The 26,573-nt window shown below is 41.0% G+C and overlaps 1 protein-coding gene across 5 annotated transcripts in view; it reads right to left on the bottom strand.

Moving 5' to 3' along the window:
* The window catches only part of ZFP64 (ZFP64 zinc finger protein), a 77,558-nt gene that overhangs the window by 29,832 nt on the left and 21,153 nt on the right, over positions 1-26,573 (bottom strand). For 3 of the 5 annotated variants that reach the window (XM_061209124.1, XM_061209126.1, XM_061209127.1), the window contains one exon: positions 20,141-21,566. The exons of the other annotated variants lie outside the window; for them this stretch is intronic. In XM_061209124.1, coding sequence (XP_061065107.1) covers positions 20,284-21,566 — 1,283 coding nt within the window. In that variant the 3' untranslated portion in view covers positions 20,141-20,283. Of the gene's footprint in view, positions 1-20,140; positions 21,567-26,573 lie in introns of those variants that run through there. 5 annotated transcript variants of the gene reach the window in all.

Here is a 26,573-nt window from a genome sequence, read left to right as displayed (position 1 = left end):
TGAAACCAGCAACTCTTTCTGTTGCTTTATAGAATAAACTTGCTAACCCTTGCTTCTGGACTTAAAACTTTGACCAAGGTGACGGGGTACTATGATTGGCCAAGCATGGGATACATGCCCTCCCCTCATGAAGGGAGTGTGTTAGCCCCATTTGAAGCATATAGGCTGAAAGAGGGGGTGGAGTGGATCCCCAAGGAAAATCTGGAAAATGCGCAGAGAAGGAGGTAGTTAGCAGAGGGATCCGAGGCTCAGGGCCTTGGCAATGAATATTCATGGTTTTGTTTAACCATGCTACCCTCCTTCCTTTGGGGAACTAGTTCTGGTAGGGGTGCCACTTATGGAAAGCCACTGATGGCCAGATGAGTGGGCCACTGACCAGGATGGGCTCAGCCTAACCCACTGTGTCTGCCTGACCACAGATGTGCTCTGGCACTGGGCACACCATTCCTGGCGTGTTTATGTACAAAAGCAGAGACAGAAGGACTGCCCTCTGAATTTGCTGCATTGGGCTGATGTTAAGTTGGGGTTGCCAACTGTGACCATAACTTTCTACCAAGTTTAGAAAACCCACCTGCAGGAGGAAAGAATAAGAACAAGCAAAGGCCAGCAGTGAAGAGAATGATCATGAAAAAAGAGGCTACACGCCACCATCTCCCTGGTTTAGGTTTCAACGTCCGGGGAGCAGCCCTGAACCCTGTGTTTCTTTCTTTGATTTTGGAAACGACCTAGTATCTGTCCAGGAAGTCTTCTTACTTCTGCTAGTTTTACTGTGTTTTCTGTTCCTTGTAACCAACAGAGTGCTGGAAATATGTGGTCAAGCTATAGAGAAAGGCCAGAGAGGAACTACCCTCACCTAAAATCAGGAGGAAGCAAAAACCCTAGGGAAGTAGAAACCATGAGGTGTGCAAAAGATACAGAATAGAGGGCAAGGTGCCGAACAAAAGAAAGAAACCAACCAACCAACCAAATGTAGAATAGCTGAGTTTCATTTATAGCAGAGAAAATCCCCAAGAATTCCCAGAACTAATACATTTTAGTTCCAACTTCTGATCTCCTGCACACCTGGTGGTCAAACGTTTATTGTTACATCATAATTTTGTTTTGTTTTTTTTTCTTTTGGCCTTGCCATGCAGCATGAGGGATCTTAGTTCCCCGACCAGGGATTGAACCCGTGACCCCTGCAGTAGAAACACAGAGTCCTAACCACTGGACCGCCAGGGATTCCAAATATTTATTGTTTTGTGTTGCAGATACCTTCGTACATTTTTGTTATCACCTGGGTCTTATAGACATTTAAGCCCTGGTTTAAAAGTCCCTTTAAGAATGAACTAGTTTTGGGCTTCCCTGGTGGCTCAGTGGTTAAGAGTCCGCCTGCCAATGCCGGGGACATGGGTTCGAGCCCTGGTTCGGGAAGATCCCACATGCCGTGGAGCAACTAAGCCCGGGCACCACAACTACTGAGCCTGCGCCCTAGAGCCCACGAGCCACAACTACTGAGCCCGCGTGCCACAACTACTGAAGCCCGCACGCCTACAGCCCGTGCTCCGCAACAAGAGAATCCACCGCAATGAGAAGCCCGCGCACCGCAATGAAGAGTAGCCCCTGCTCACTGCAACTAGAGAAAGCCCGTGTGCAGCAACGAAGACCCAACGCAGCCAAAATTAAATAAATAAATTTATTAAAAAAAAAAAAAAAAGAACTAGTTTCGGACTTCCCTGGTGGTGCGGCACAGTGGTTAAGAACCTACCTGCCAATGCAGGGGACACAGGTTCGAACTCTGGTCTGGGAAGATCCCACATGCCGCGAAACAACTAAGCCCGTGCGCCACAACTACTGAGCCTGCGCTCTACAGCCCACGAGCCACAACTACTGAGCCCATGTGCCACAACTACTGAAGCCCGTGCACATAGAGCCTGTGCTCCACAACAAGAGAAGCCGCTGCAATGAGAAGCCTGCACACCGCAACGAAGAGTAGCCCCCACTCACCACAACAAGAGAAAGCCCATGCGCAGCAACAAAGACCCAATGCAGCCAAAAAAAAAAAAAAAAAAAGAATTAACTAGTTTCACATGAGGTGACATGGGATGATTTCTGAATTTTTGGCCCTGAGGGAGGAGAGCAGAACTACTCCACCCATTCAGGGTGCCTGGTTTATTGAAAAAGTGCCTGGTACAGAGTAGGTGCTTAATAAGATTTTATGAATGAATCCTGAATGAAAGATATATTGTTAAATGAAAGAAAAAAGAAAGGCAAACGACAAGACAGTAAGTTGAGTAAGGGGCCGTTAAAAGGAAAACGTTAAATCAGGAAAAAGAAGAAACAAAAACTATACATATAAGCATATGTAAACACGTGATTGCTTTTGGGGAAGTGAGTTGGGGATCTGATGTGGAAAGGAGAATAATTTTTCATCATATACCATGTTGGAATGTTTGAATTTTTTCACTCTTTGCATGTATTAGTTTTTCAATTAAAAATATTGTAATGAGATATATGATAAAGCAAAAAGAGTAACATGTTAATGACAGAATCTTTGTGGAAAGAATGTGGGTGATCACCAAACATTTTTTTTCAACTTTGCTGTATGTTTGAAATGTTTTATGGGAAAAAAAATTGTTGGACATTTTTCCTTTAAGAAGTTCCCCTTCTATAATGAAGTCAAAGGCCAGCCCTGAAGCATTGGTACCCATCAGGCTCTCAGAAGGAAGGAGAATTCCCATGGTGGTGGTAGGGGCATCTTTCTGCTTAAAGGTGCCAAGGGTTGCACTGTTAGACTGAAAACATCTGAGCTGGCTTTTTAGCTAAGTGCAAAGGCTGAGTCTAAAGCAATGACTTCTACGCTGATATGGCCCCCAATTCTGCCCAACTGGAGTCCTCACTATTGGTCAATGACAATAGAGCCCATCAGAGCTTCCCTCTTTGGGAGTGTATCAATTAGAGTTCATTGATTACAAGCAACAGAAACTGCTGGCCAATTGAACCAGAACAGGAATTGATTGACTGGCAGCATGTGAGGGACCTGAGAGCCCAGCTAAGGTGATGGGCAGAAAGTGAGGCAGGCCAGAACGAGGTGCCCTGCAAGGATGTCTGTTTGGGATGCTGCAGGGGAACATCTCTGATGCTGATGCTGGAAACCCCTAAGCTGGGCCCCACTGCTCCCAGAAACCGCTGCTGCTGTCATCACACACTGTTTAAACCTCTGCTGAGATGCTGCTACTGTGAATGAATTTTAATACCTCCCTATGGTTTGTGCTGCTTGCTTGGTCTTAGGCAGGAATACCTGACTGGCCAAGCCCAGGGTTTGTGCTTGTCCTCAAGCTGCAGGGAAGTGGTGGGAGTAGCTGATGCTCACCAGCTTGTACAGTGGTGCGTAGGACACTGCCTTCCACCTGGATGAGCACAATGACAGATGTCTTCTACACAGGAAGCCGGTGGATCCTGAGCAGCCCTAATGATGACAAAGGTGAGCTATTGACGGCTTAACCAAAGATACAGAAAAACTGAGAAAGCAGATCATTAGCGCTGCTGCCTATATGGCTACATTAATTGACTGCCTACTATGTGCTATGTACTTAACCTGTATTATTATTTTTGTTTTTCTTTTTAAATTGAAGGATGGTTGATTTACAATATTGTGTTAGTTTCAGGTGTACAGTATAGTGATTCAGTGTTTTTGCAGATATATTCCATTATAGGTTATTACAAGATAATGGGTACAGTTCCCTGTGCTATACATTATATCTGTGTTGCTTCTCTATTTTATTTTGTACCTGTTAATCCTACACCCCTAATTTGTCCCTCCTCCCTTTCTTTTCCCCTTTGGTATCACAAGTTTGTTTTCTATATCTTAACATGTATTATTGTATTTAACATGTGTTATTTTATTTAATCCTTCTTTACAACACTATAAGGTAGGAACTGTTATTATCCCCATTATGCAGAAGAAGAAACTGAGGTTCAGAGAGGTTGGGTCACTTGTCTGGGTCATATCTCTGGGAAAATATGGAGCTGGGATTTGAACCCACCTTTTTCTGACTCCAGAGCCCTTGTTCTTAACCACTACCATCCACTGTTCCACTTCTCCATGGGCCTGCTGTACAACCCAGGCTTGCAAGGTCTTTGAATGACAGTACTTACTCACCTGCTTACAGGTAATTTGGGTGTATCTATGCTGTCTACACTGGATTAGGTGGAAAGGAGCTCTGTAAAGATGACTGCCGATTTGCTAACTTGCAAGAACTTTAATACTGAAAAAAAATTTAAGTTCTCATTGAGCCTTCAGCATACCAATCTTTCAAATTAATCTGAACTCTGCGAATCTTTCTGAAGACACGTGGTAACTTAGAGTTAGCTCAAAATGAATGGAATCCTCTTTAAGAAAAGGTGTAAAATCTCTTAAAAGCTGAGGCATCTCCAGCACTTTATTCCTCTCATGTATCTTCTCTTGGAAGGCACTGAGTCTCAGAGCCAGTGAGGAAAATGTTGCCTCTAACAAAAGAGGCCCTTATGGAGACTAACAGGTCTTGGGTATATTGGGTGGGGAGTCCTCTGGGCAGGTTTCCTTTCTCTCTCCTATGAAAGGGAACTGACCAAAAATTAAAAAAAAAAAAAAAAGGATGCAAGACAAGATGGGAAGAAGAGACCTGCTGGATTTGCATCCAGATTTTACAAGGACAAATACTTTTTTCATCATACTTGTGTTGAAAGTGATTTTAAAGTGGTATTGCAGGGAAAACATTATTTCACTCATTCAAGTAAATGCTAAACACTGGAAATGGCAATTCAGTAGACAATGGTAAGTTGAGTACGTTTACTAATAATCTCCTGTATTAGTCAGTTTTTGCTGTGTGACAAACAACTTCAAAATCTCAGTGGCTTTCGACAGCAAATATTATGTTCTTTTTTATGTGTCTGTGAGTCATTGTGGCTCTACTGGATTGGGTTGAGGTCAACTCCACATGTTTGCTCGTGTCTCCTTGGGTCTTTCGCTACACACAGCATGTTCTTCTCATGACAGGTCACGTGAGAGCAAGAGGATGAGCCAAACGGTCTAGACACAGTTAAAACCCCTCTTCCCATCGGGTCTACTATATTCCATTGGGCAAAGCAAATCACACAGCTTTACCCAAAGTCAATGGGGCCAGGAAGCCACTCTACCCACCATGATACCAATGTGAAAGGGTGGATAAGTATGATTCTGTACCACGGAGGGTGTGTTGGGCTGGAAACAGAAATCTAATCTACCACAGCCACTAACACTGAAAATAGGAATACAATCACACAGCGAAGAATAAACAGATGGATAAAGACTTGATACATTTATAGTAATAAATTTATCTCTAAAGCATTAGGTCAAAACCCAAACTCTGATCAGCTCTGTGGCACGTGACTTGTTATTTTTCTTGGAAAACTGACTCATGGGTTAGGAAACTCTGATCTTTGACTTGTGTTGTGTTGCTGCATTCCACCACTAGGGAGAAGCATTAGGCATTATTTTACAGCTTCTGGGCTTGGCCTTCCATCGGTAAGGGTGGTAAGGGCATATTGGAGGCTACTTATACCTGCTCTCCCAGCATAATTACGCATAGTGCTTGCCACCTCACTGTCAAAGGTGTCCCAGTCTGATGTCCCAGTCTGGATGATGGACTATATGATCACTTTATATAAATGGTATAAATGTGGTGTTGCTTCTCTAGAAATAAACAACCTTCCCAGGAGCTAACATTCTCCAAGGAGCACCTTTTTTTTTTGCCTGTTCCTTTCTAGAAAAATGCTCCGATTACAAATGACGTCTCTCCTCCAGGGCTTCATGTGTTCCAGCCCACCTTAGAATGCTCACCCCCCATTTCTCTGTTCCCAATTTCAATTATCATTTTGACTTTCCATGAGCAGCCTCCCCTGGGCCCTCCAAACCTGGGTTATATGGGTTCCCTGTCATCCTGCTATGTCCCCCTGATAGAGCATTCATATACTGTGACAAATGTTTATTTGCCCATCTGCCTTACTAGTCTGTGAGATCCCAGAGGGCAAGAACCCTGCCTGCCTTGTGTCACTACCATCATATGCAATTAGTATGTGCTGAATGAATGCAACTGTTGTTATTGTTTTAGTTATTTTAAAATATGGCAGAATATAAAAAACAGAATCATACTGTTCCCAACCCCACTTTCTACCAGTTTCTCTCTCTGTTGCTCATTTTTCTCTGGTCACATTAACCTCAAACACCCCAGGCACATTTCTGTTTTAGGGTTTTTGCATTGACTGTTCCCTCTGCCTGCAACTCTCTCCCTCTTGATATCCACATGGCTCCCTCCCTCCCTCATTCCAGTCTTAACTTCTCAGGGAGGCCTTCCCTGACCATCCTATATACAACTGCAACCCCTCTCCCCTATCAAACCCTGCCCCCCATGACACAGCACTTATCCTTCTAAGACAGTGTAAAATGTACCTATGTGTTTTGTTCTCTATGTACTGTCTCTTTCCCCACACTAGAAGGTAGACTACGAGGGCAAGGATCACTCTTTGTTTGCTCTTGATACCTCCCAAGTTTACAGAACCACACCTGGCACAGAGTAGGTGCTCGAGAAACACTGAATGAATGAATGAATGAGTTCAGTGAACATTTGCTGAACACTTCCTTCCAGGGGTTAGCATGGTTAGAACCAGTCTGAGCCCTCAAGATCCACAGTTTTGGTAGAGGCAATGACAAGACAAGAAACAGTGGCATCTAGACATAAGCTGCTTCAAGGCAGTGGCTCAGTCATAGAATCTAGTGTCCTCATAGCTCCGTGGGCCCTGTTGAAAGTTCTATACACCTACCTGGAGTGAACCTACCAATCAACTCACAAAACCAAAGCAGCTGATGGCATTCAGAACATTCGCCCTATAGTCTCCCTTTCCCTAATAACTAAATATCACCCAATTCCACCCTCAAAATTCAGCGAAGTAATGCTCAGGGAAAGATAATGCCAGAAAAATATAGCCCAAGATAAATGACTCTCATCACTGCTTAAGAACCACAAAATCAGCATTAAAAACTGAACAACTAACTAAAGGAATTCTTTTAAAATTTTATAGCTAGCACTTTTGGAAAAAAATAAAGAGATTGGTTCAAGGAAGAATATTCAAAAGTACTATTTTACTTATAATTTGCAAAACATTTTGACTATCCTAAGAAATCGTGTTTTAAAAATACAAGTACATATCTATATATATGTGTTAAAAAAAAGGTAAATGTGATGTATGTATGGATGGATGTGTTTTCTGAGAACTAAGGGATGCCAATACTGGGTCAGAAGAAATTTCAGAGTTCTCCTCTGGTCCACTCTTGGTTTCTTGAGAGCTGGTTATAGGAGGCATAGCAGTTAAATGCTTAGTAAATACCTGGTATGTAGTAAGTGCTCAATAAACATTAGTTTGCTAAGAGAACAGAGTAGCTCCTTGGCCAGGCTCCACCTTTGCTACTTATCTGAGAGAACAGTGTGTCATTTCCCTGTCGTGCCTGACTATTTTCATACTGATCACTGGGCTAGAATCAACTGCTTTGTCTTTGTCTTCATGCAAAGATGGATGAATGTGCCCCGCCCATTACTAGATTGCAACACGGGATTCTGGCAGGATCAGAATCTAGAACAGGATCTTAATCACCGTGTGAGTCCAACCAAATCAACTAGACTAGCTGTGCAGCCCAGGGCCAGCTGCTCACCCATTCTGTTGCTCAGCCTCGCCAACCCTAAAATGATGACGCTCGTAAGAGGTCCTGAACAGGGCTGATGGGGATGTTCAAAGAGTTAATGTGAGTGACACAGAGTAACTGTTCAGTAGGTAGTGGGTATCATGACAAAGATTCACAAATAATTCCCAAAACCTGAATACACGAGTATCTTTAAAACTAGGACAAACAATGGCAACAACCCAAATTTCCATCAGTCGATGAATTGATAAATGAAATGTGGTCTATCCACACAATGGAATATTATTTGGCTATAAAAAGGAATGCAGTAGTGATACACGCTACAACCTGGACGAACCTGGAAAACATTATGCTAAGTAAAAGAAGTCAGATACAAAAGATCCCATATGGTATGATTCCAATTATGTATTGATAAAATGCCCAGAATAGGCAAACTCACGGAGTCAGAAAGTAGATTAGTGGTTGCCAGTGGCTGGGAAGAGCGGGGATGGAAAGTGACTGCTAACGGGTACAGGGTTTCTTTCTGGAGTGATAAGAATGTTCTGCAATTAGATGCTGGTAATGGTTGCACAACTTTATGAATATACTAAAAATTACTAAATTATATTCTTTAAAAGAATATAATTCTTTTTATGGCATTTGAATTATATCTCAATAGAATTCAATATAAAGCTGTTATAAAAAAACAAACTAGGCAAAACCAAGATAAGTAATTATCTTTCTGCCCAACCTGTCTCTTCTCCCTGTAGAATGAAAACTTCTCTTAACATTCCTCATGTCTTGGTTATAATCTTCCCACCCCCAGGGGCTGACATCTCCAATTAGGGGCCCATGGAAGAGCTTTAATTTGTTTTAAAATCAGAAGAAAAAATTTTTAATATAATCCAGTTTAGATTATATTAATCCTTGTGCCCACATAGTTGTAAAATGTAAGTTTCTCTCTCTCTCTCTCTCTATATATATATATATTATTTTTTTCTCTCTCTCTGTGTGTGTGTGTGTGTGTGTGTGTGTGTGTAGGAAGGGGCAAAATTGCCCCTAGTCCAGGACAGTGGCAGTGAGACCCTGCTGGCTCCCAATAATTCAATACTAAACCACAGCCTTTTCTCAGAGTTTGTTCTCTGGCTTGGGGACTCGTGGGCGCCCTCTTTTGCTCTCATGATGCCAGGATGAAGTCGGAAGCACCAAGCTAAATGAGAAAACTAAACCAAAGGAAATGGAATGGGTACTCTTGCCTCTGTTTATTACCCACTAGCCAGACACTCAGCGCTGGGGGAAGGAGGGGTGAGGGAAGGAAGGAGGGGTGAGGGAAGGAAGGAGGGGTGAGGGAAGGAAGGAGGGGTGAGGGAAGGAAGGAGGGGTGAGGGAAGGAAGGAGGTAGGGACCTGGGCTCAAAAGCAAAGACCAGTGACCAGCAGAGAGAGCTTGGGCAAGTCACGTGATCTGTTTCTTGCTCAGTTTCCCCATGTCACTGAAAGCGCGGAAGAGCATTTTAAAGCGTGAAGGGTTGGTTTAAGCAAGACTTCACCGTCTCTGCAGGCTGTAGTCATGGGCCTTGCAGTTCCTGCCTGAGATTAGGCAGTCTCGCTGTGGAGAGCCCCCTGGGTCGAATCTAGTTCCTCACACAGCCTCTTAAAGACAGGACAGTGTCACAGCAGTAAAGGAAACAGAAGGGCAGGGGAGAGAAGCTATCATAGTTTTTATTCCAGATCTTCAAGTGAAATCTTTCCAGAAGATCCAATTCTGGCTGATGAACCGAAGATCAATTTCAGTTGTAAGCATTCAGTTTTTATTGCTCAGAGAATCCTTCTGAAGCCAAGAAAACAAACAAAACCCCCCCAAGAAGTATCAATATAGTAACCCTGTTCCAGGACACAATCCTTGAATTCTTGGTTTCCCCAGGAAAACCCATGTAAAACTAGATGCTAGCAGGCTTATGTTTTGACCTCTTAGATCAAGCACAGCAGAATAATGTGGGACACAAAACTGAAATATTTTGGTGTGTATAAGAAGCTCAGAGCAAAGATAGTAACTCTGAACTTCCCAAATCACAGTGGTAAACTGACGTGCAACAAAACAGGCCTGTAACTCACATCTGGGGGTGGGCGTGGCAGGCACCCCAGCAAGGCCTGCCCAGTCCCACTTAACATTCCAGGGAGATCCAGGGGTGGGTGGGAGTAGAGGGGAAATGAATTCCTGCAAAGAAGCCCAGATTTAGCAAGTTGGGTGAAGGTCATGACTAGAGAAAATATGCTGATTAGAACGAAGGCAGGTGATTTGAGTGTTGGCTCTTGGTTTAAACATCACCTAATCGCTGTGTGACCCTGGGTGGATCTCTTACCTTTTCTGAGCCTCTGGTTCTTTACTGTGGTATTTCCCATATTGTCTGGATCAGAAAAATAGCCAGAGGTCCTAGATTTAAAATACAGATTCTCAGGTGTCCCACCCAGATGTGCTGTATTGGGATTTCCAAAGCTGGGCTGTAGCTGTGGGCATTTTTAACAAGTTTTTCAGGTGATTCTTAAACCAGGCAAGTTGGGAAACATCTTTTCTGCACAATGTAGGTAATACTAGTAATCCTCCCTCATGGGGTGTTGGGAGGATTACATGAGATTATTAGGTAGAGCATTTAGCATTGTGTTGGCATATCCTGAGTCAATAAATGTTAGCTTTTTATCATTGAAAATCATTAGTACCATTTGTTTAATAAATATTTGTTATGTACCTATTATGTGCAGGGTCCAGGGCAAGGGTTGGCAAACTATGGTCCAACGCACTTGTTCTTACGTGGTCTGTGAGCCAAGAATGGTTTTCACATTTTTTTTAAATGGTTGGAAAAAAACAAAAGAAAAATAATAGTTTGTGTCACTTGAAAATTTTGTGAAGTTCAGATGTCAATGTCCATAAATTAAGTTTTATCAGAACACAGCTACACCCACTCCTTTACTACTGTCTCTGGCTACTTTCATGCTACAATAGCAGAGGTGAAGAGCTGCAATAAAGACCATGTGGCCCACAGAGCTGAAAAATATTGAATATTTTCTACCTGGTTCTTTTTTAAAAAAAAAAAAAAAAAAATTTATTTATTTATTTATTTATTTATTCTTTATTTTTGGCTGTGTTGGGTCTTCATTGCTGTGCACGGGTTTTCTCTAGTTGCGGCGGGTGGAGGCTACTCTTCGTTGCGGTGTGTGGGCTTCTCATTGCAGTGGCTTCTCTTGTGGCAGAGCACGGGCTCTAGGTACACGGGCTTCAGTAGTTGTGGCACACGGGCTTAGTTGCTCCGCGGCATCTACCTGGTCCTTTACCGAAGAAGTTTGCTGAACCCTGCTCCAGGGCAAGGGCCTTCAACTGGGGTTCTTGTATTTGGGGAACATACAAAGATTTCTCAAGACGTGTATGGGCATGATTGAGGAAATCAGTTCTCAGATCCTCAACTTTGATGTGTACTTTTCCCTAAAACTGATCATCTAAGAGTACACCCAGAAGGTGACTCATGGTGCCGAGGTTGAGAAAGTAATTGCTCCATGACTGGGAAAGAAATCCCAGGTGGTTTTCAGTTCTTTGCTTTTAACGAAATTGACCCAAATAATTATGATTGATCATTGTATGATTTTCTGGCATTTAACTCAGAAGGAATTAAAATAATTGAGAAGCATTGCTGTAACAATACACTTTCTATGTCCCTATCCTTATTTATATGAATGAGACTTCTCAGCATTTACATCAATAAAAAAAGAAAATTGGGACTATAGCTGAAAGAGATCTGTATCTCATTCTAGCAGTTGGTAAAAAGAAAAAAATTTTTTTAAAGTAATATTCATCACAGATATATAAGCTGATTAAAAACTAGGCCTATCAATCTCATTAAGATATACTTTTGCTTATTTTAATTATTTATCAAAAATGTGTAATATATTTATGTAGTTTACAACATAACAACAACAAAAAGTTGTTTTGAATGATAATTTGATGTAAAAGAAATGTTTAAAGCTTGGAGCCCTACAGTCAAAGGGAATAAAAAATGTGTTCAATTTATAGAACCATAATTTTGTTGCTGAGTAGTGGGATGAAATGAACAACAAAAATTTTTCAAGATTAGTAATGTTTCCCATTTTCAATCCCCTCCCTCTGTTCTGGAAATTTCAGAGATTGGTTCTCTCAACCTGACTGGCTGAGGTGAGAGACCTCCCAACTTTTTTTCCTGGCAACACTACCATTTTGTCTCAACTTTGCTGGTCGCTGGATCTAGGGCATTCGAGAATTGGATCAGATCAGTATCAAACTTCTCATCTCCACGAGAACAGAATTTAAAGATTACTGAAGAGAAAAGAATCTGCTGTGCAAAGGTATCATTCATCTGCTGGGACAAAAGAAATACCAGCCTATGTGCCCTTTCTAAGGAATATACTCAAGAAATTAACGGAATAAGGATAAACTCAGAGTAAAGATGTGAAATACGGGAAGAAGAGTATAAGAAATTATGGTGAACAACGAATGTTGTAATCTTTGGTTAAATCTCAGTGGATGTGGTGATTTGAGAATTAGAACATAAGAGACATAGTGTAGGGCAAAACTTAACAAAAGCCTGGAAGTAAACTCATAAGCTACCTCAGCAACACCCAGGATTTGGAGAGAGGGGTTGTAGAAAGAGATGTGGCCCAAAGGCCTCCTCTTGTGAGGAAGAGACTTCTTAATGAAAGGTTGGGGCCTAGCTGATATTTATATCTGATATAGCAATAGAGGAATCTATTTAAAAATAATTGCTAGAGTTTAGAAAGTAACTATTAGCAGAATGGAAACATATAAGAACTTTCAAGAACAAAGTGAAAAGTTAGAAAAGAAAAAGGAGAAAATTACAAAGTTTAATAAATAGTAAATATTAAATAAGACAGAAATGAATAATACCAAGTATACGTTACTATGAGAAATGCAAACAGTTTGACTTCTCCAACCAAAGACAAAGAGATGCTATTAAAGGAAGATATTAAACCACAGAGTGGGAAACATAAACCAAGCAAATGTAATAAAATATAAAATAAGACTTAGAATACTGTTATTAAATAAAGTGTAATTTAAGGCCCAAAGCTATTAAATAGAAAGATCAGGCATATACTAAAGGGTAAAATGTAAAATTGACAAAGAACACATAATAGCCACAAACTTACATGCATCAAACAACATATGATAAAATATAATAAAATGAAACAATAATACAAGAAAAGCATGATAAAAAAACACAGCCATAGTAAGAGGCTTAAAAATACTTCTTTCAAAGTTTATCAAGCAGACAAAAACTAAGAGCGGTTTAGAAAACCTGAATAACAAAGTCAACATGCTTGATTCATAGATCTCCACCAAACATTTACAAAAACTGGTCATGTACATGGCCATAAAGAAAACTAATAAATTACAAAAAGCGCATATTTTACAGGTCATATTCTCAGATCAAAACTCATTAATATCAGAAACCAAAAATGAAAATATAGTTTCACAAACTGTAACTACTTGAAAAATAAGAAATAAACCTTTATATAACTCTTGGGTTTTATCCCTCTGACTTACTGAACAAACCAACCAACCCTAAAACTGAAATAACGAAGTATCTAGAAATTAACGAAAGAAGGACACTTCATATAAAAATCTATAGGGATATGGATGTCATGAAAATTTCTGAAAGACTTGGAAATAGGCAAAAAAGATTACTGGTTGTCCCGTCATATTCCAGCTCTGGGTTATCTAATTCTATAGCGGTCAATGCCTTTTAGTGTTTTTGGGATATTTTACAACTTTGTGAGTTACAGAAACATATAATAATGCAAAAAACATATAAGAATGTAAACACACTTTGTGGGTGGAATGCAACTGATGGTTGCCCTGTAGACCCTAACCAGTTTTGCATCTGTCTGTAAATTTGCTTCAGCATTCCTGATTGCCTGTGTAAGCATTCATTGAATTCTCCTTCAAACCTGTTGTAACAACTCACTGATTTCCTCATTAATTAATGAATTAAATAAAATTGCTAACACATGCTCATTTTATATTTGTATGGCAGTCATGATTTAACTTTGAAAAAAATGATCTTTTAACATAGGTGAAGTCATACTGGAAAATATACAGCTTTAAATGCTTTCCCATTATTAAAGGCTGAAAATAAGTGAACTTAATACAGGAAATTAGACTAACAAAATAAACTGAAAGAAAAGCAGGGGAAAGAATTAATAAAGATAATGCTGAAATAAAGATACATGCTGAAATGAATAAAATGGAGGAGTAGAGAGAGAATAAATAAAAGCAAAAGCTTTACTTTTACATAAATGACAAAACAGATAAACTCCTGGCAAACTACCTAAGGAGAAGACTGAAAATACAAACAAAACACAACCCACCCCAAGTGCCCCAAACTCCCCCAAACCCCCCACCAAAAAAAAAAAAAGTAACAAGAGCACTGTTAGATCAAAAAAAAAAAAAAAAAAAGCCAAAGATTCTAAAATAATTTTAGGAGAATGTTAAGTGGAATTACAGAGCAAAATGAATGATTTTTTCTTTTGCAAAGTATGTATCACCAAAATTTATCAGGTTGAGACATAAAGTCCAAATAGACCATTAATTACAGAAAAAAATGGAAAGTTTGTTAAGAATGTACAATGAAAAAGGGTATCAGCCCAGAAAATAAACAGATAATTCCTGAAATAACAAACTATTGCTGGTCACTGAAAAAGGAGGAAAGAGCCTCAATTTATTTTCAGAGTAACATAACCTAAAACAAACAAACAAGCAAAGTCAGAGAACAAAGAAGAAAACCAGCATTCATCTGCACTTACACATATGGTTATAAAAATTTCAAGGAAAATATTAGTAAATGAAATCTAGGAATGTATTAGAAGAATAATCCAACATGACCTAGACGGTTTGTTTCAGGAATGCAAGAGGCTTCAATACCAGGCTATGTCCTACACTAATTCACATATCAACATATGTAAGTACAAAACCCAAATATTTATGTCAAGAGATATTTAAGAGATATTTGACAATAATCAGCAACCCACCTCGATAAAAACTCTGAAAATGGGAGAAGAAAATGACTAAGTACTATAAAAACTGTACCCAAGGAATAGCATATATTATATTAAATTGGGAAATTCTAAAGCCATTCAAGTTAAAATTAGAGATGCAACAGGGATGCCAGCTGTTTCAACATTGTTTGGAGGTTCTGACTAATACAATAGGACAAGACTGCAAAATAAGTAGTATAAGTATTGCAAGGGACGAGAAAAAAACACCCGGGAACGAGGTGACTATACCACAACCATCATAAGTCATATTTATCAGCGACCAAGAGTTTCTTTTTTTTTTTTTCAGTTTTTTAAATTTTATTTATTTATATATTTATCTTGGCTGTGTTGGGTCTTCGTTGCTGTGCGAGGGCTTTCTCTAGTTGAGGCAAGCGGGGGCCACTCTTCATCGCGGTGCGCGGGCCTCTCACTATCGTGGCCTCTTTTATTGCGGAGCATAGGCTCCAAACGCGCGGGCTCAGTAGTTGTGGCTCACGGGCCTAGTTGCTCCGCGGCATGTGGGATCTTCCCAGACCAGGGCTCGAACCCGCGTCCCCTGCATTGGCAGGCAGACTCTCAACCACTGCGCCACCAGGGAAGCCCAAGAGTTTCTAATAAATACTTACTGTCAATTAATAAAAATTTTTTTCTAAGGTAGTACAATATAGATAAGTATACCAAATATAGCTATTCTCTATGCTTGCAACAAATAATTATTTTAACATAAAAAAAATCCTATTTACAGTTACAATAGAATTCAAAACAACAAGAAAATACAGGCCCTATTTAATAAGAATAGACTGTATATGAAGAAAACTATACGTTCAACAGGGTTTAAATAAAAGTTTTTGGGTGGAAGATTTAACATTTATTTTTTATTTTTTTGGCTGCGCCGTGTGGCATGTGGGATCTTAGTTCCCCAGCCAGGGATTGACCCCGTGCCCCCTGCAGTGGAAGCGCGGAGTCTTAACCACTGGACTGCCAGGGAAGTCCCAGACTTAACATTTTTTAAAAAGTCATTCTTTTCATGAGTTCATGTAACCATACAGATACAATTCTAATACAAATCCTCAAAAGGTTTTCTTTTTGTGGGGGGGAGGGGTAATGGACAAAATGAAGTTCGTTTAGAAATATGAATGTTTAAGAATTGCTAAGAAAATTTTGGAAAATAATAGCTACGGCGAGGCTTTGCAAGTCTAAAAGATACTAAGGCTTACCTTAATGCTAATATAATCAAATATGTAATGTTGGCAACCCAGAGAATATATAAAGATCAGTGAGACAAAACAGAGATTCTAGAGATAGAGCCAAGTATATTTGGGAACTTCACCTAAAGGTGAAATTAAGATTTCAGTTCCAAGGAAAATAATATTTTATTTAACACATGGTCCTGGTATAATTGGGCAGCTAAACTCCTATATCATACACACATAAATATGAATTCTGGCTGCAGAAACTGAAAACAAATAATGAAAATATTAAAGAAAAAAACCTCAAGGGAAGGGAGGACTTTCTTAGAAACTACAGGAGCCACAAATAAAGCACTAGAAGAATCAGACTGCATACAAAATGATTATTTTTATATGGAAATAGCACCATGAGGAAAGTCAAAGGACAAAGGATAGGAGGGGAGAAAACTCAGCACCATTTGACAGACATGGGGTTCACATCCCCAGGTGCCCAGCAACCCAAGGAGAAAAATAAGAGTATGAGTTTAAAGTTCATAGATAAGAAAAATGCAAATAATCAACAAGCCTATGCAGAGATGTCACAGAGATGCAGATCCAAACACCAGCTCAGGAAATGCACAAAGACCAGATTACCATTTTCACACATCAGACCTATAAAACTTCAAAAGATTGATAACAAGATTCGTGATAGCTGGAGCCCACACCACCAATGAGACTATCGTTTTGAAAAAATCATCTGAATCAATGCAAGTACAAACTACAGAAACTCATTGAAACTCACTTTGGGGACTCTAATCTACAGAAAGAAAAGAAAGCACAACTGAATAAGAGGAACTATGTAGGATGTTTACTGTGGCAGTTTGTAATGGCAAACAAACCCCAAAACAACCAAAATACCCATGAATATGGAGATGGGTGAATAAAGCATGGTGCTTATAACATGGTAAGTCATAGTTTACCATTTGCTTAAAAAAAAAGTTAGGCATAGCTGTACTGACACACAGTACTGTTAATAAATGGAATAATAAGAGCAAGGTAGAGAGAAATGTACACAGTATGATACAATTACTATAAAAATAAGGGAAAGCCTTTTCTAGGTTATCTTTTAAGTTGGTATGAACACAGAGACCTTACTTACCTTGGGTGGGGTGAGAATAGGCTGCAGATTATTGGCTTGGTTTTTGTACAATTCTATATATTGTTTATCACAAGGAACAAGTTTTGCTGTTGTAGTTCGTTAAAAAAATCCAAATATGCATGTGTGTGTATGTATATGCATGTATGTGTATGTGCATTATATGTATATATGGAGGGCAGCAGTTCTGTGGAGATATAATGATATAAAGAGAAATATAGTATATAAAAAGAAAATAGTATGCTCAATTCAACCCCAACTCTGTAACTGGAGTAGAAAACATACATACGGGACTCCCCTGGTGGTCCAGTGGTAAAGAATTCGCCTTCCAATGCAGGGGACGCGGGTTCAATCCCTGGTGGGAGAACTAAGATCCCACACGCCGTGGGGCAACTGAGCCCGCGTGCCACGACTACTGAGCTCGCGCGCCTCAATGAGAGAGCCCGCGTGCCGCAAACTACAGAGCCCATGTGCCACAACTAGAGAGAGAAAACCTGCACGCCACAACTAGAGAGAAGCCTGCATGCCACAACTAGAAGGAAGCCCACACGCCACAACAAAGAGCCCGCAGCACAATGAAAGATCCCACATGCCGCAACTAAGACCTGATGCAGCCATAAATAAATAAATAAATAAAATAAATTTTAAAAATAGAAAACATACACAAGCATAGAAAAAAAAGATTAGAAGGAAGTCCATTAAAATGGTCACAATTTTTACATCTGGATAGTAAAATTATTAGTGACTTTTAAATTTTTCTTAATAATATACATACAGATGGTCCCCAACTTACGATGGCTCAACTTAACAATTTTTCGACTTTACGATGGTACAAAAGCAATACACATTCAATAGAATCATACTTCGAATTTTGATCTTTTTCTGGGCTAGCACTATGTGGTCTGATTCTTTCTCCCGATGCTGGGCAGTGGCAGTGAGTCGGCCATGGGATCACGAAGGTGAACAACTGATACACTTACAACCATTCTGTACCCCTCCAATCTGTGTTTTTCACTTTCCGTATTCATTAAATTACATGACCTATTCAATATTCTCTTCTAAAATAGGCTGATTTTGCCCAACTGTTGGCTAATGTAAATGTTCTGAGCACATTTAAGGTAGGTGAGGCTAAGCTATGATGCTTGGTAGGTTAGCTGTATTAAATGCATTTTCAACTTAATGATATTTTCAGCTTACAATGGGTTTATCAGGACATAACCTGTTCGTACGTCGAGGAAGATCTATAACGTGTTTCCCATATTTTGTATCTTGAATACACATTACATTTATAATCAGAAAAAAAATCATTTAAAAGTTGAAACTAGGGGCACACTGGGAAAAAAGAAAGATGTAGAACACAGGTTCATGACAATAGAAGTTTCCCAGGTAAAATCCAATGGCTGAATAGTTTCCTAAAGAACTGCAAGCAATAATTCTAAAGTGATAAAATTACTAAAATACTAACAGAGTAAGCTGCAAGCTTTTTAAATTTCTTACCAAACCATAGTTATGATGCATTATCATCACTGCTGATACGAAAATAATTTCTGGCGAAGAAGAAGGATCAAAAATAAAAAGAAAGAAGACAAAGCCCAGCTTGAGGATATATACATATGTATGTGTTTTGTTTTTTTTTTTCTTGGCCATGCTGTGCAGCATGTGGGATCTTAGTTCCCCGACCAGGGATGGAACCCGCGTCCCCTGCAGTGGAAGCACCGCATCTTAACCACTGGCTCTCTGGGGAAGTCCCTGTATGTGTATCCTAAGGGATGCTGACTTTCTATTTCCAACAGGCAATTCTCAAGGTTTTCAGCATCACCATTTTCCATATTTCCTTAGTTTGTTATTACAAAAAAAAGGGGGGAGGGAATAATATCTTTATGTAAAAGTGAATTGATATGCATGAGAATTTTAATAAGTTTGTGTGTTAGGGAATAAAATTAAAATGTTGATTACTCTGGTAAAAATGTATCTAAAGTGTTCTCACATTTTAAATATGCTTCTCACAAGAGTAACCTCCCCTCCTCACCAATCCTTGCTCATGCTCTGTGACAGCATGTTTCATTTATGCAGTGTTTATTAAGAGCCCACCCTGAGTTGAAGATAATGCTAGAAGCTGGAAATCAGAGATGAAGACCCAAATTCAGGTCTTTGGATCCAAGCACGGGTAATTTGAGATCGCTCTCTGGCGCCACCTACTGATCACACAGCATTTCAATTCAAAACAGACTGAAATTTGAATTTCCCTCTCCTCAATACAGCCCATGCTTTGGACCTAGGTGCTTTTCCAATCCCTCTCATCTGATCCCTGGGACTGCACGTATATTACTATCTAAAACAATGCCATCCTAGAAAACTGTCCTAAAGGTTAATATTATAATTAACCTAACCTAAAGGTTAATTATATTAGCATCTAAACAGAAACGTCAGGTTTGTCACTCTGAAGTTTCAAAATAAAAATGATAGTTGGGTCACTTTAGGCACCACACATATTTGATTTGACTGTGAAGAAGGTAAGGCATTTATATACTATTTATGAGAGAGGACTAAGAACCTTTGCATCTTCAAGTTCTCTTTAATTATATAATTCAAACCCCAATAACCCAAATCATACTGTGACTCTAAAGAATCACTAACATTTGTTATGTTTTAATGATGTATCAATTTATTAGGAAACCATTCCTTTTTTCCCCTCATTTACGCTAAACCTTTTTTTTTTTTTTGATCAAAAATCCATGTAACATTATGTAGAAAATGGTCCTTCATGCCGATAGATTTGTATCCGTGTATTAAAACACTATTACCCCAAACATTGGGGGTATTTCAGAACGGGAACTTAAGAGAGGCTGAGAAGCACCATCTACTACACAAATTTAATGAGATGGAAAAAAACCTTTATTAGAGTTGGCAAATCAAGTTGGAAGCAAACAAATGTATTCACTACTCAATTCATTTCATTCCAACCCCTAATCGGAATCATCTTGGTAGTATTTAAGATTCTACAGCACTTAGAACACCGCGATTCAGAGGTCTCAAGATTATCGCAGCATAAAAAAATTTCAGTAAGCAGTATAAAATTACAATTTATTATGGGGGCGGGGTGTTTTCACAACAATCCTTAAAAACATTAAGGGCAAACCTCTTACGGAATTCCATTTCTGACTTCTTTTTTGGTCACTCCTTTTCCCCCTTTCTTTTGTTTTATAAGCACTAGTCTGGTATGGAATCCGCCGGACAGAGCAAAGCTGGGTGGGCACCTCCTTGGATGATGGAGTAAGTCTGCTTGGGTAATTCTTGCTGAGAGGTGGTGGAGAATATGGGCGGAGCCGTGGTGGCCACGGCGATGTTCTGGCCTCCGTCGCTGACCACAGTCACTTCAGCGGTCCCCTCCTGAATCAGAGCGTTCAGGCCTTCGAAGTCAGTGCAAGTAATGCCCGAGCTGGTGATGAAAGTCTGGTTGCCAGAGCCTTCCTGGGGGCCGCCCGGGGCCGTGGGGATGAGGGTCTGGTGCAAAGTGCCTCCGTCCGTCTGGTCGTGAGTGGTCAGCAGGACAGCCGGCTGGGGCATCGCCGCCGCCTCACTCGGACACCCCGAGGAATGAGGAGGGGCGATCAGATTGACCTGGCGTAAGATCTGCAGCCGGCTGTTCCCGGGCAGTTCCTCTGGGTTCTGCGCCACCAAGGCGGGCTGTACGATGTTCACTGCGGCCGCCGCAGCCTGGACGATGGTGTTCGCCTGGGGCACCTGATGGCCAACGATGATTTTGACTCTGCCCTCGCTGAACTGGGGCACTTGGCTGGATTGGAGGGGCACCTGGAGGTGCCCCACAGTGAGGGGCGCGGCGGGCTGCTTGCTGGGGTCGATCTGAAACTGCAGGACGGTCACATCCGAGCTCTTATTCTCACTGTACTCACTGTGCTGCCGCTTGTGGCTGCGGAGCGAGTCCTCGCGCATGAAGGAGGCATCGCACCGATCACAGTGGAAAGTCTTCTTGGCGTCCAGCTTGGCCACCTGGCGGCTGCTCTGCCGGCCCGTGTCTTTCTTCTCCGAGGCCTCGGTCTTGACCACATCGCCGTGGAACTTCTTCACGTGCTTGCTCAGGTTGCTGGGCTGCTTGGTGTCGAAGCTGCAGTAGTTGCACTTGAAGGGGCGGTCGGTGCAGTGGATGCGCTCGTGGATGCGCAGGGCGGCCTTGCTGGAGCAGGAGTAGCTGCACTCGGGGCACTTCTCGGGGTGCTCGGACTGGTGCACCCGGCTGTGCTTGCGGAGCGTGGCCTTGCTGTCCCCCAGGAAGTCGCAGTGCGGACACTTGAAGTTGTTCCCGCTGTGCTTGATGCGGATGTGCGACTTGAGGTTCCCCTTCATGGTGCAGCGGACATTGCAGAACTCGCACTTGAAAGGCTTCTCCCCCGAGTGCACGCGCATGTGCCTTTTCAAGTCCGAGCTGATTTTGAACTTGGCGCTACAGAGCCAGCACTGGAAGGGGGCGTCCCCTGTCAACACAAGGTGAGTTTCGATAAGAACAGGCAGGCAACAACCATAGCGGATCCCCCCGAAGCACACACCAGAAAATCGCTTATACCAAGGCAGGCGGGTGGAGACCTTCTAACTGCAGCTCCTAGCAGCCCCTGGGAGAAAAAAAAAAGAGGGGTCGGGGGCTTCTCTCCTTTTCCCAAACTTAAACCACCACCACCATTATAACACCCAGAAGAAAAACGGAGATTGAAAATCAAGCTATTTAACTGTCCCCAGTAAAAAAAATAAGATTTGCGAGTACACTTAGTATATCCTTGAAAACAGTCAAGCTATCGTTCCTATGGTTATTGTGTTCGCTCTGCTAGGGAACCATTCACGGTTGTATAATTTTGCATAATCCGTTGATTTTGGTTGAGTTACATGTTGTAACAGATTCAAGGGCACATTTTCAAATCAGTCAGCTCCATGCTCACTCATCAGAATATTCTTTTTACAATGATTGAAACGCCCAGCTTACACTTCATGCAGATTTTTATTAATAAAGACGTGTTTATTGCGCACAATTTATTTATCCCACATTGCCAGCTGCGTTCTTTACTTGTGAAGTTACAAAATCCAGCTGCTTGATTTTTTTTTTTTTAATTCATGTTCGGTGAAAGATGAACAGGAAAAGCGAAATTGCAACATCTGAAAGGACATGATATTCCAAATTTACTTCCTCAGTGAATGCCAAGTCCCAATCATCTGATAATTCAAGCGAATTGGTGACCCCGCCCATTGCAATATTGTTTAAGCAAGCAAAACAACAGCAGCTAAGGTTCTTCGGTGGCTTCCCGGATGGCAGGCGCCCTGCTGAGCATTCCACAAGAATGGTCTCATTTGATGATCCCGACATTCCCATGAGGTGGGTACTATTATCAATATTATTCTCAACACTACTGTACAAATGAGGAGGCTGAGGCCTGGAGCGACTCTATCACTTGTTTCCAGTCACTCGGTAGTACACGGCAGAGCTTGGATTCCAACCCAGGCTGATTCCAAAGCGGGTATTCTTTTCTTTTTTTCTTTTTAATTAAAAGACTTTATTTTTTAGAGCAGTTTTAGATTTGGGGAGATTATACAGAAAGTACAGAGTTCCCATATGCTCCTTCTCTCCCCTGCACGTCGTTTCCCTCTTATTAACATTTTGCATGAATGCAGTACATTTGTTACAACTGATGAACCAATATTAATAGATTATTATTAACTAAACTCCATAGTTGACATTGGATTTACTCTTTGTTTTGTGTATTTCTATGGGTTTCAACAAATGTATACTATTACATATCTACCATTACAGTAGCATACAGGATAGTGTCACTTCTCTAAAAATGCCCTGTGCTCTACCTATTCACCCCTAACCCCACTCCCTGAACCCCTGAAATCTCTGATATTTTTAATTGTCTCTATAGTTCTACCCTTTCCAGAATGTCATATACTGGTTAACATCTTAGAGTATGTAGCCAAAGCTGGTATTCTTGGATGCTAGGTGATTATCTGTACATATGACCAATGTTCGCTTTCTTACCATAAGCTCAAAAGAGTGGGACTGTGTTCTGGCTTTTTGGTATAAGACCTATAACATCACCATGAGCTGTTTAATAAATGCAATTAATGATGGAGCAAATGAAACAAGCTTCGAGAAAAGGAAGAAGCCCCAAATTAAACAATGCTTTGCATGACTAAATGCCACTGAGATCATTCACGTGAAACTCTAGAACAAGGAATGGTAAGCTATACAGACTGTGTGCCAAATCTAGCCCACAGCCTGTTTTTGTAAATAAAGTTTTATTGTAACACAGCCGCGTCCATTTGTTGTGTGTTGTTTCTGGTTGCTTTCATGCTACAACTGGCAGACGTGAGTAAATTGTGATAGACACTGTATGGCCCGCTCAGCCTAAAGTATATTTACTATCTGGCTCTTTATAGAAAAAGTTTGCTGACTTCTGCCTTAGAATGTTGCTCTCAACCTTTTTTATGCCACGGACCCCTTTCTGGCAGTTTAGAGAAACCCATGCACACTTTCTCGGGGTAATGTTTAAATGCACAAAGGAAACGAAAATAAAAATCAAAAGGAATACAAAAGAAACTAATTATATTGAAAATGATTAAAAAATTAAAAGAAAAAATTTGTGATTTGGCAATGTGTGTGCATTAAGTAACAAGCTCTAGCGGTGGGTCTAGTGACTACACCAATTTCTAAATAGAGAAGAGTGTAAACGATGTTTGGATCTATCAAAAACGATGTTTGGATCTATAAAAAGATCTGTGGGCTTCCCTGGTGGCGCAGTGGTTGAGAGTCTGCCTGCCAATGCAGGGGACACGGGTTCGAGCCCTGGTCTGGGAAGATCCCACATGCCGCAGAGCGACTGGGCCTGTGAGCCACAACTGCTGAGCCTGCGCGTCTGGAGCCTGTGCTCCGCAACGAGAGAGGCCGCGACAGTGCGAGGCCAGCGCACCGCGATGAAGAGTGGCCCCCGTTCGCCACAACTAGAGAAAGCCCTCGCACAGAAACGAAGACCCAACACGGCCAAAAATAAATAAATAAATAAATTAAAAAAAAAAAAAAAAGATCCGTGATTTCTACTGGCGACAAGTTCACACGCACTGTAATCAGACTGGATGCCTATTTTCATAACTGAAGGACATGTCACATTTCAGTAAGATGAGTGAAAATGAAGATGTAATTTTTTTCCTCATCCAAGTTCAGGGTCCTCCTAAATTCTACTCATGGATCCCTGGGTGGAGGTGTCTGTGGACTCAGAGGAAGAATCACTGCTCTAGAATGTTCTACTAGGTCTTCCAGTTACATCACTGCCCAAATTAGTGACGATCTGTTTGCCTTTTTTTTTTTTTAAAGCAATTTAGCAGAGGTCAAACCCAGAAAAACCAGATAACCAAATCTCACAGCTGAGTCGCAGAGCTTAACAACACTTTTTGACGTGAAGGCAAAGGGTTTAAATCTTTTCATCATCATTATCTTCTTTTTCCTTTTCACCATAGATTTATTTCTTAAATGAGGCAGACTGGTCAGTACCAATCCCACTGGACCATAAGGTCCCCAAAGCTAATGACCATGTTCATTCCTGCCCACTACCTGACCCTCACAGTGTCTGGTACCTGGTGAGGACTTAATGAATGTTGCTCCGTGAACAAGCAACTGATATATTTAAGCTGACAGATCTTTCTTGAGTTTAGGTTGCTACCGAGACAATATAGTCGATCAAAGCGATGGAAGGGTAAAGACAAAATCCTATTAATTTTACAATTTGTAAAATTTTACAAGTGCCACAGATTTATAAAAGGGAAATGAACATTCCATGGAGATACTACATAAACAGCATACATTTAAATTTTTAGAAAATACACTTTTTCTAGACCAACTTAAAGATGCTATTATAAATGAAATGGTTAAGTTTACCCTCCTAAGTCAAGATGATTCTGAACAACTTCCCTAAATGAATCCTTCAGCGCCTCTAAATTAGGCTGAGGAGATTTCTGAAGAAAATCAGATGGGCGCCAGTTATGCCAATGTCTTAACTTGCTGTAGTAGATTAATGTCCCCAGACCTCCCCACCTCCTAGCGCTCCCTGTAGCCATGGCCTCTGCCATGTATGTAATTATGCATGCTCTCCCGACAGGGGCAGGATGACTTGCCATGACCCCTAATAAAATAGGCTCTATCACGTCATTGGATTTGGTTGATGGTATGTTAACTAGACTTGATACAAGTAATGGCTTGAACGGGCTTGTGAATCGGGGTTTGCTCGCTTGTACCTCTGTCATCCATCGCCAGGAGAAGGTCAATCCTGTCCTAGCCCGCTGATCCCAGGAGGAGGACGACAGACGTGGAGCACAGCTGGATTGTTTCAGCCAAGGCCAGTGGACAGCCAGCCCACAGCCAGCAGATTCTGAGATTTGTAAGTGAGCCCAGCAAAGACCAGCAGAGTTGCCCAGATGACACCCAGCTGATCCCCAAACATGAACAGAGAAGGCATGTTGTTGTATCCACTGAGGTTCTGTGGGGTTTTTTGTTACACTGCATTATTGTGACAACATATACTGATATACATATTGGCATCGAGAAACAGAGTGCTGCCATAACAGAAAACTAAAATACGTAGCATTGGCTTTGGGTTTGGGGGGCAGGTAAAGGCTGAAAAAGTGGCAGTGCACACATTTCACAGCAAGCATTTGGGAAAACTGTCACCTGTCATAACTTAGAAGATAGAAAATGTACCCACTGAATTCTAGACTTGAGCAAAGAGATTCATTAGTTCTAGGCAGAACAGTGAAAGTGTCTTACAAGCTGCATATGATAAGGTCCCACAAGAAAGAGACAAATTCAAAAAAGAACTGGCCATTTTCAAAATGGAATTTAGCGAGAATACAGAAAATCAAAGATGTGCTGGGTTAGATGAAGTTTCCCATCTTCAACCAGCAAAAGATTTTCAAAGTAAAACAAAAGCCTGGGGACAAAGATCATATCCAGGGAACTGATCGCAGAGGGAAGAACGAATGAGAAATGAAGGGTGTAAGCATAAGGTTCTTTGTTAAAATCTCCAAAAGAATAAAGTTGGTGCCAAGTAAGTCCTCTCAGCTGGACAAGGATTCCTAAAAGTCTCACCGGCTTCAACCTATAGAACATTATTTGCCGAAAGTGCCTATAATTGAGTTTAGAGGAAAGGCAAGTCTCCAAAAGAATTATGGGTGTGGCTTTTGGCACACAGATACACAGGAAACTCACAACGTTTTTAAGATAGCTCTATCAGCAAGCTGTCAGTCTAGACTAAAATAAAATCTAAAAAGATCCCAACTTTTGGTAGGCAGGAAGCAGGCTGAGAAAGCTTCTCAAAGGCACATTTTCCACTCCTTTTCAGAAGTGGTTAAGGGAGGTGATGAAAGGATGCTCCAGTGAGCAGAGTCAAAAGCCAGGCAGCCGAGTCAATGCCTAATCAAGAAACATTCCCTGTTCCCAGAGTGGA

This window comes from Eubalaena glacialis, chromosome 13 (genome assembly GCF_028564815.1).
Source record: "Eubalaena glacialis isolate mEubGla1 chromosome 13, mEubGla1.1.hap2.+ XY, whole genome shotgun sequence".
Taxonomy (NCBI): domain Eukaryota; kingdom Metazoa; phylum Chordata; class Mammalia; order Artiodactyla; family Balaenidae; genus Eubalaena; species Eubalaena glacialis.
Note: the sequence above shows the minus strand (reverse complement) of the source record. Positions and strands in the feature narration are given on the sequence as shown.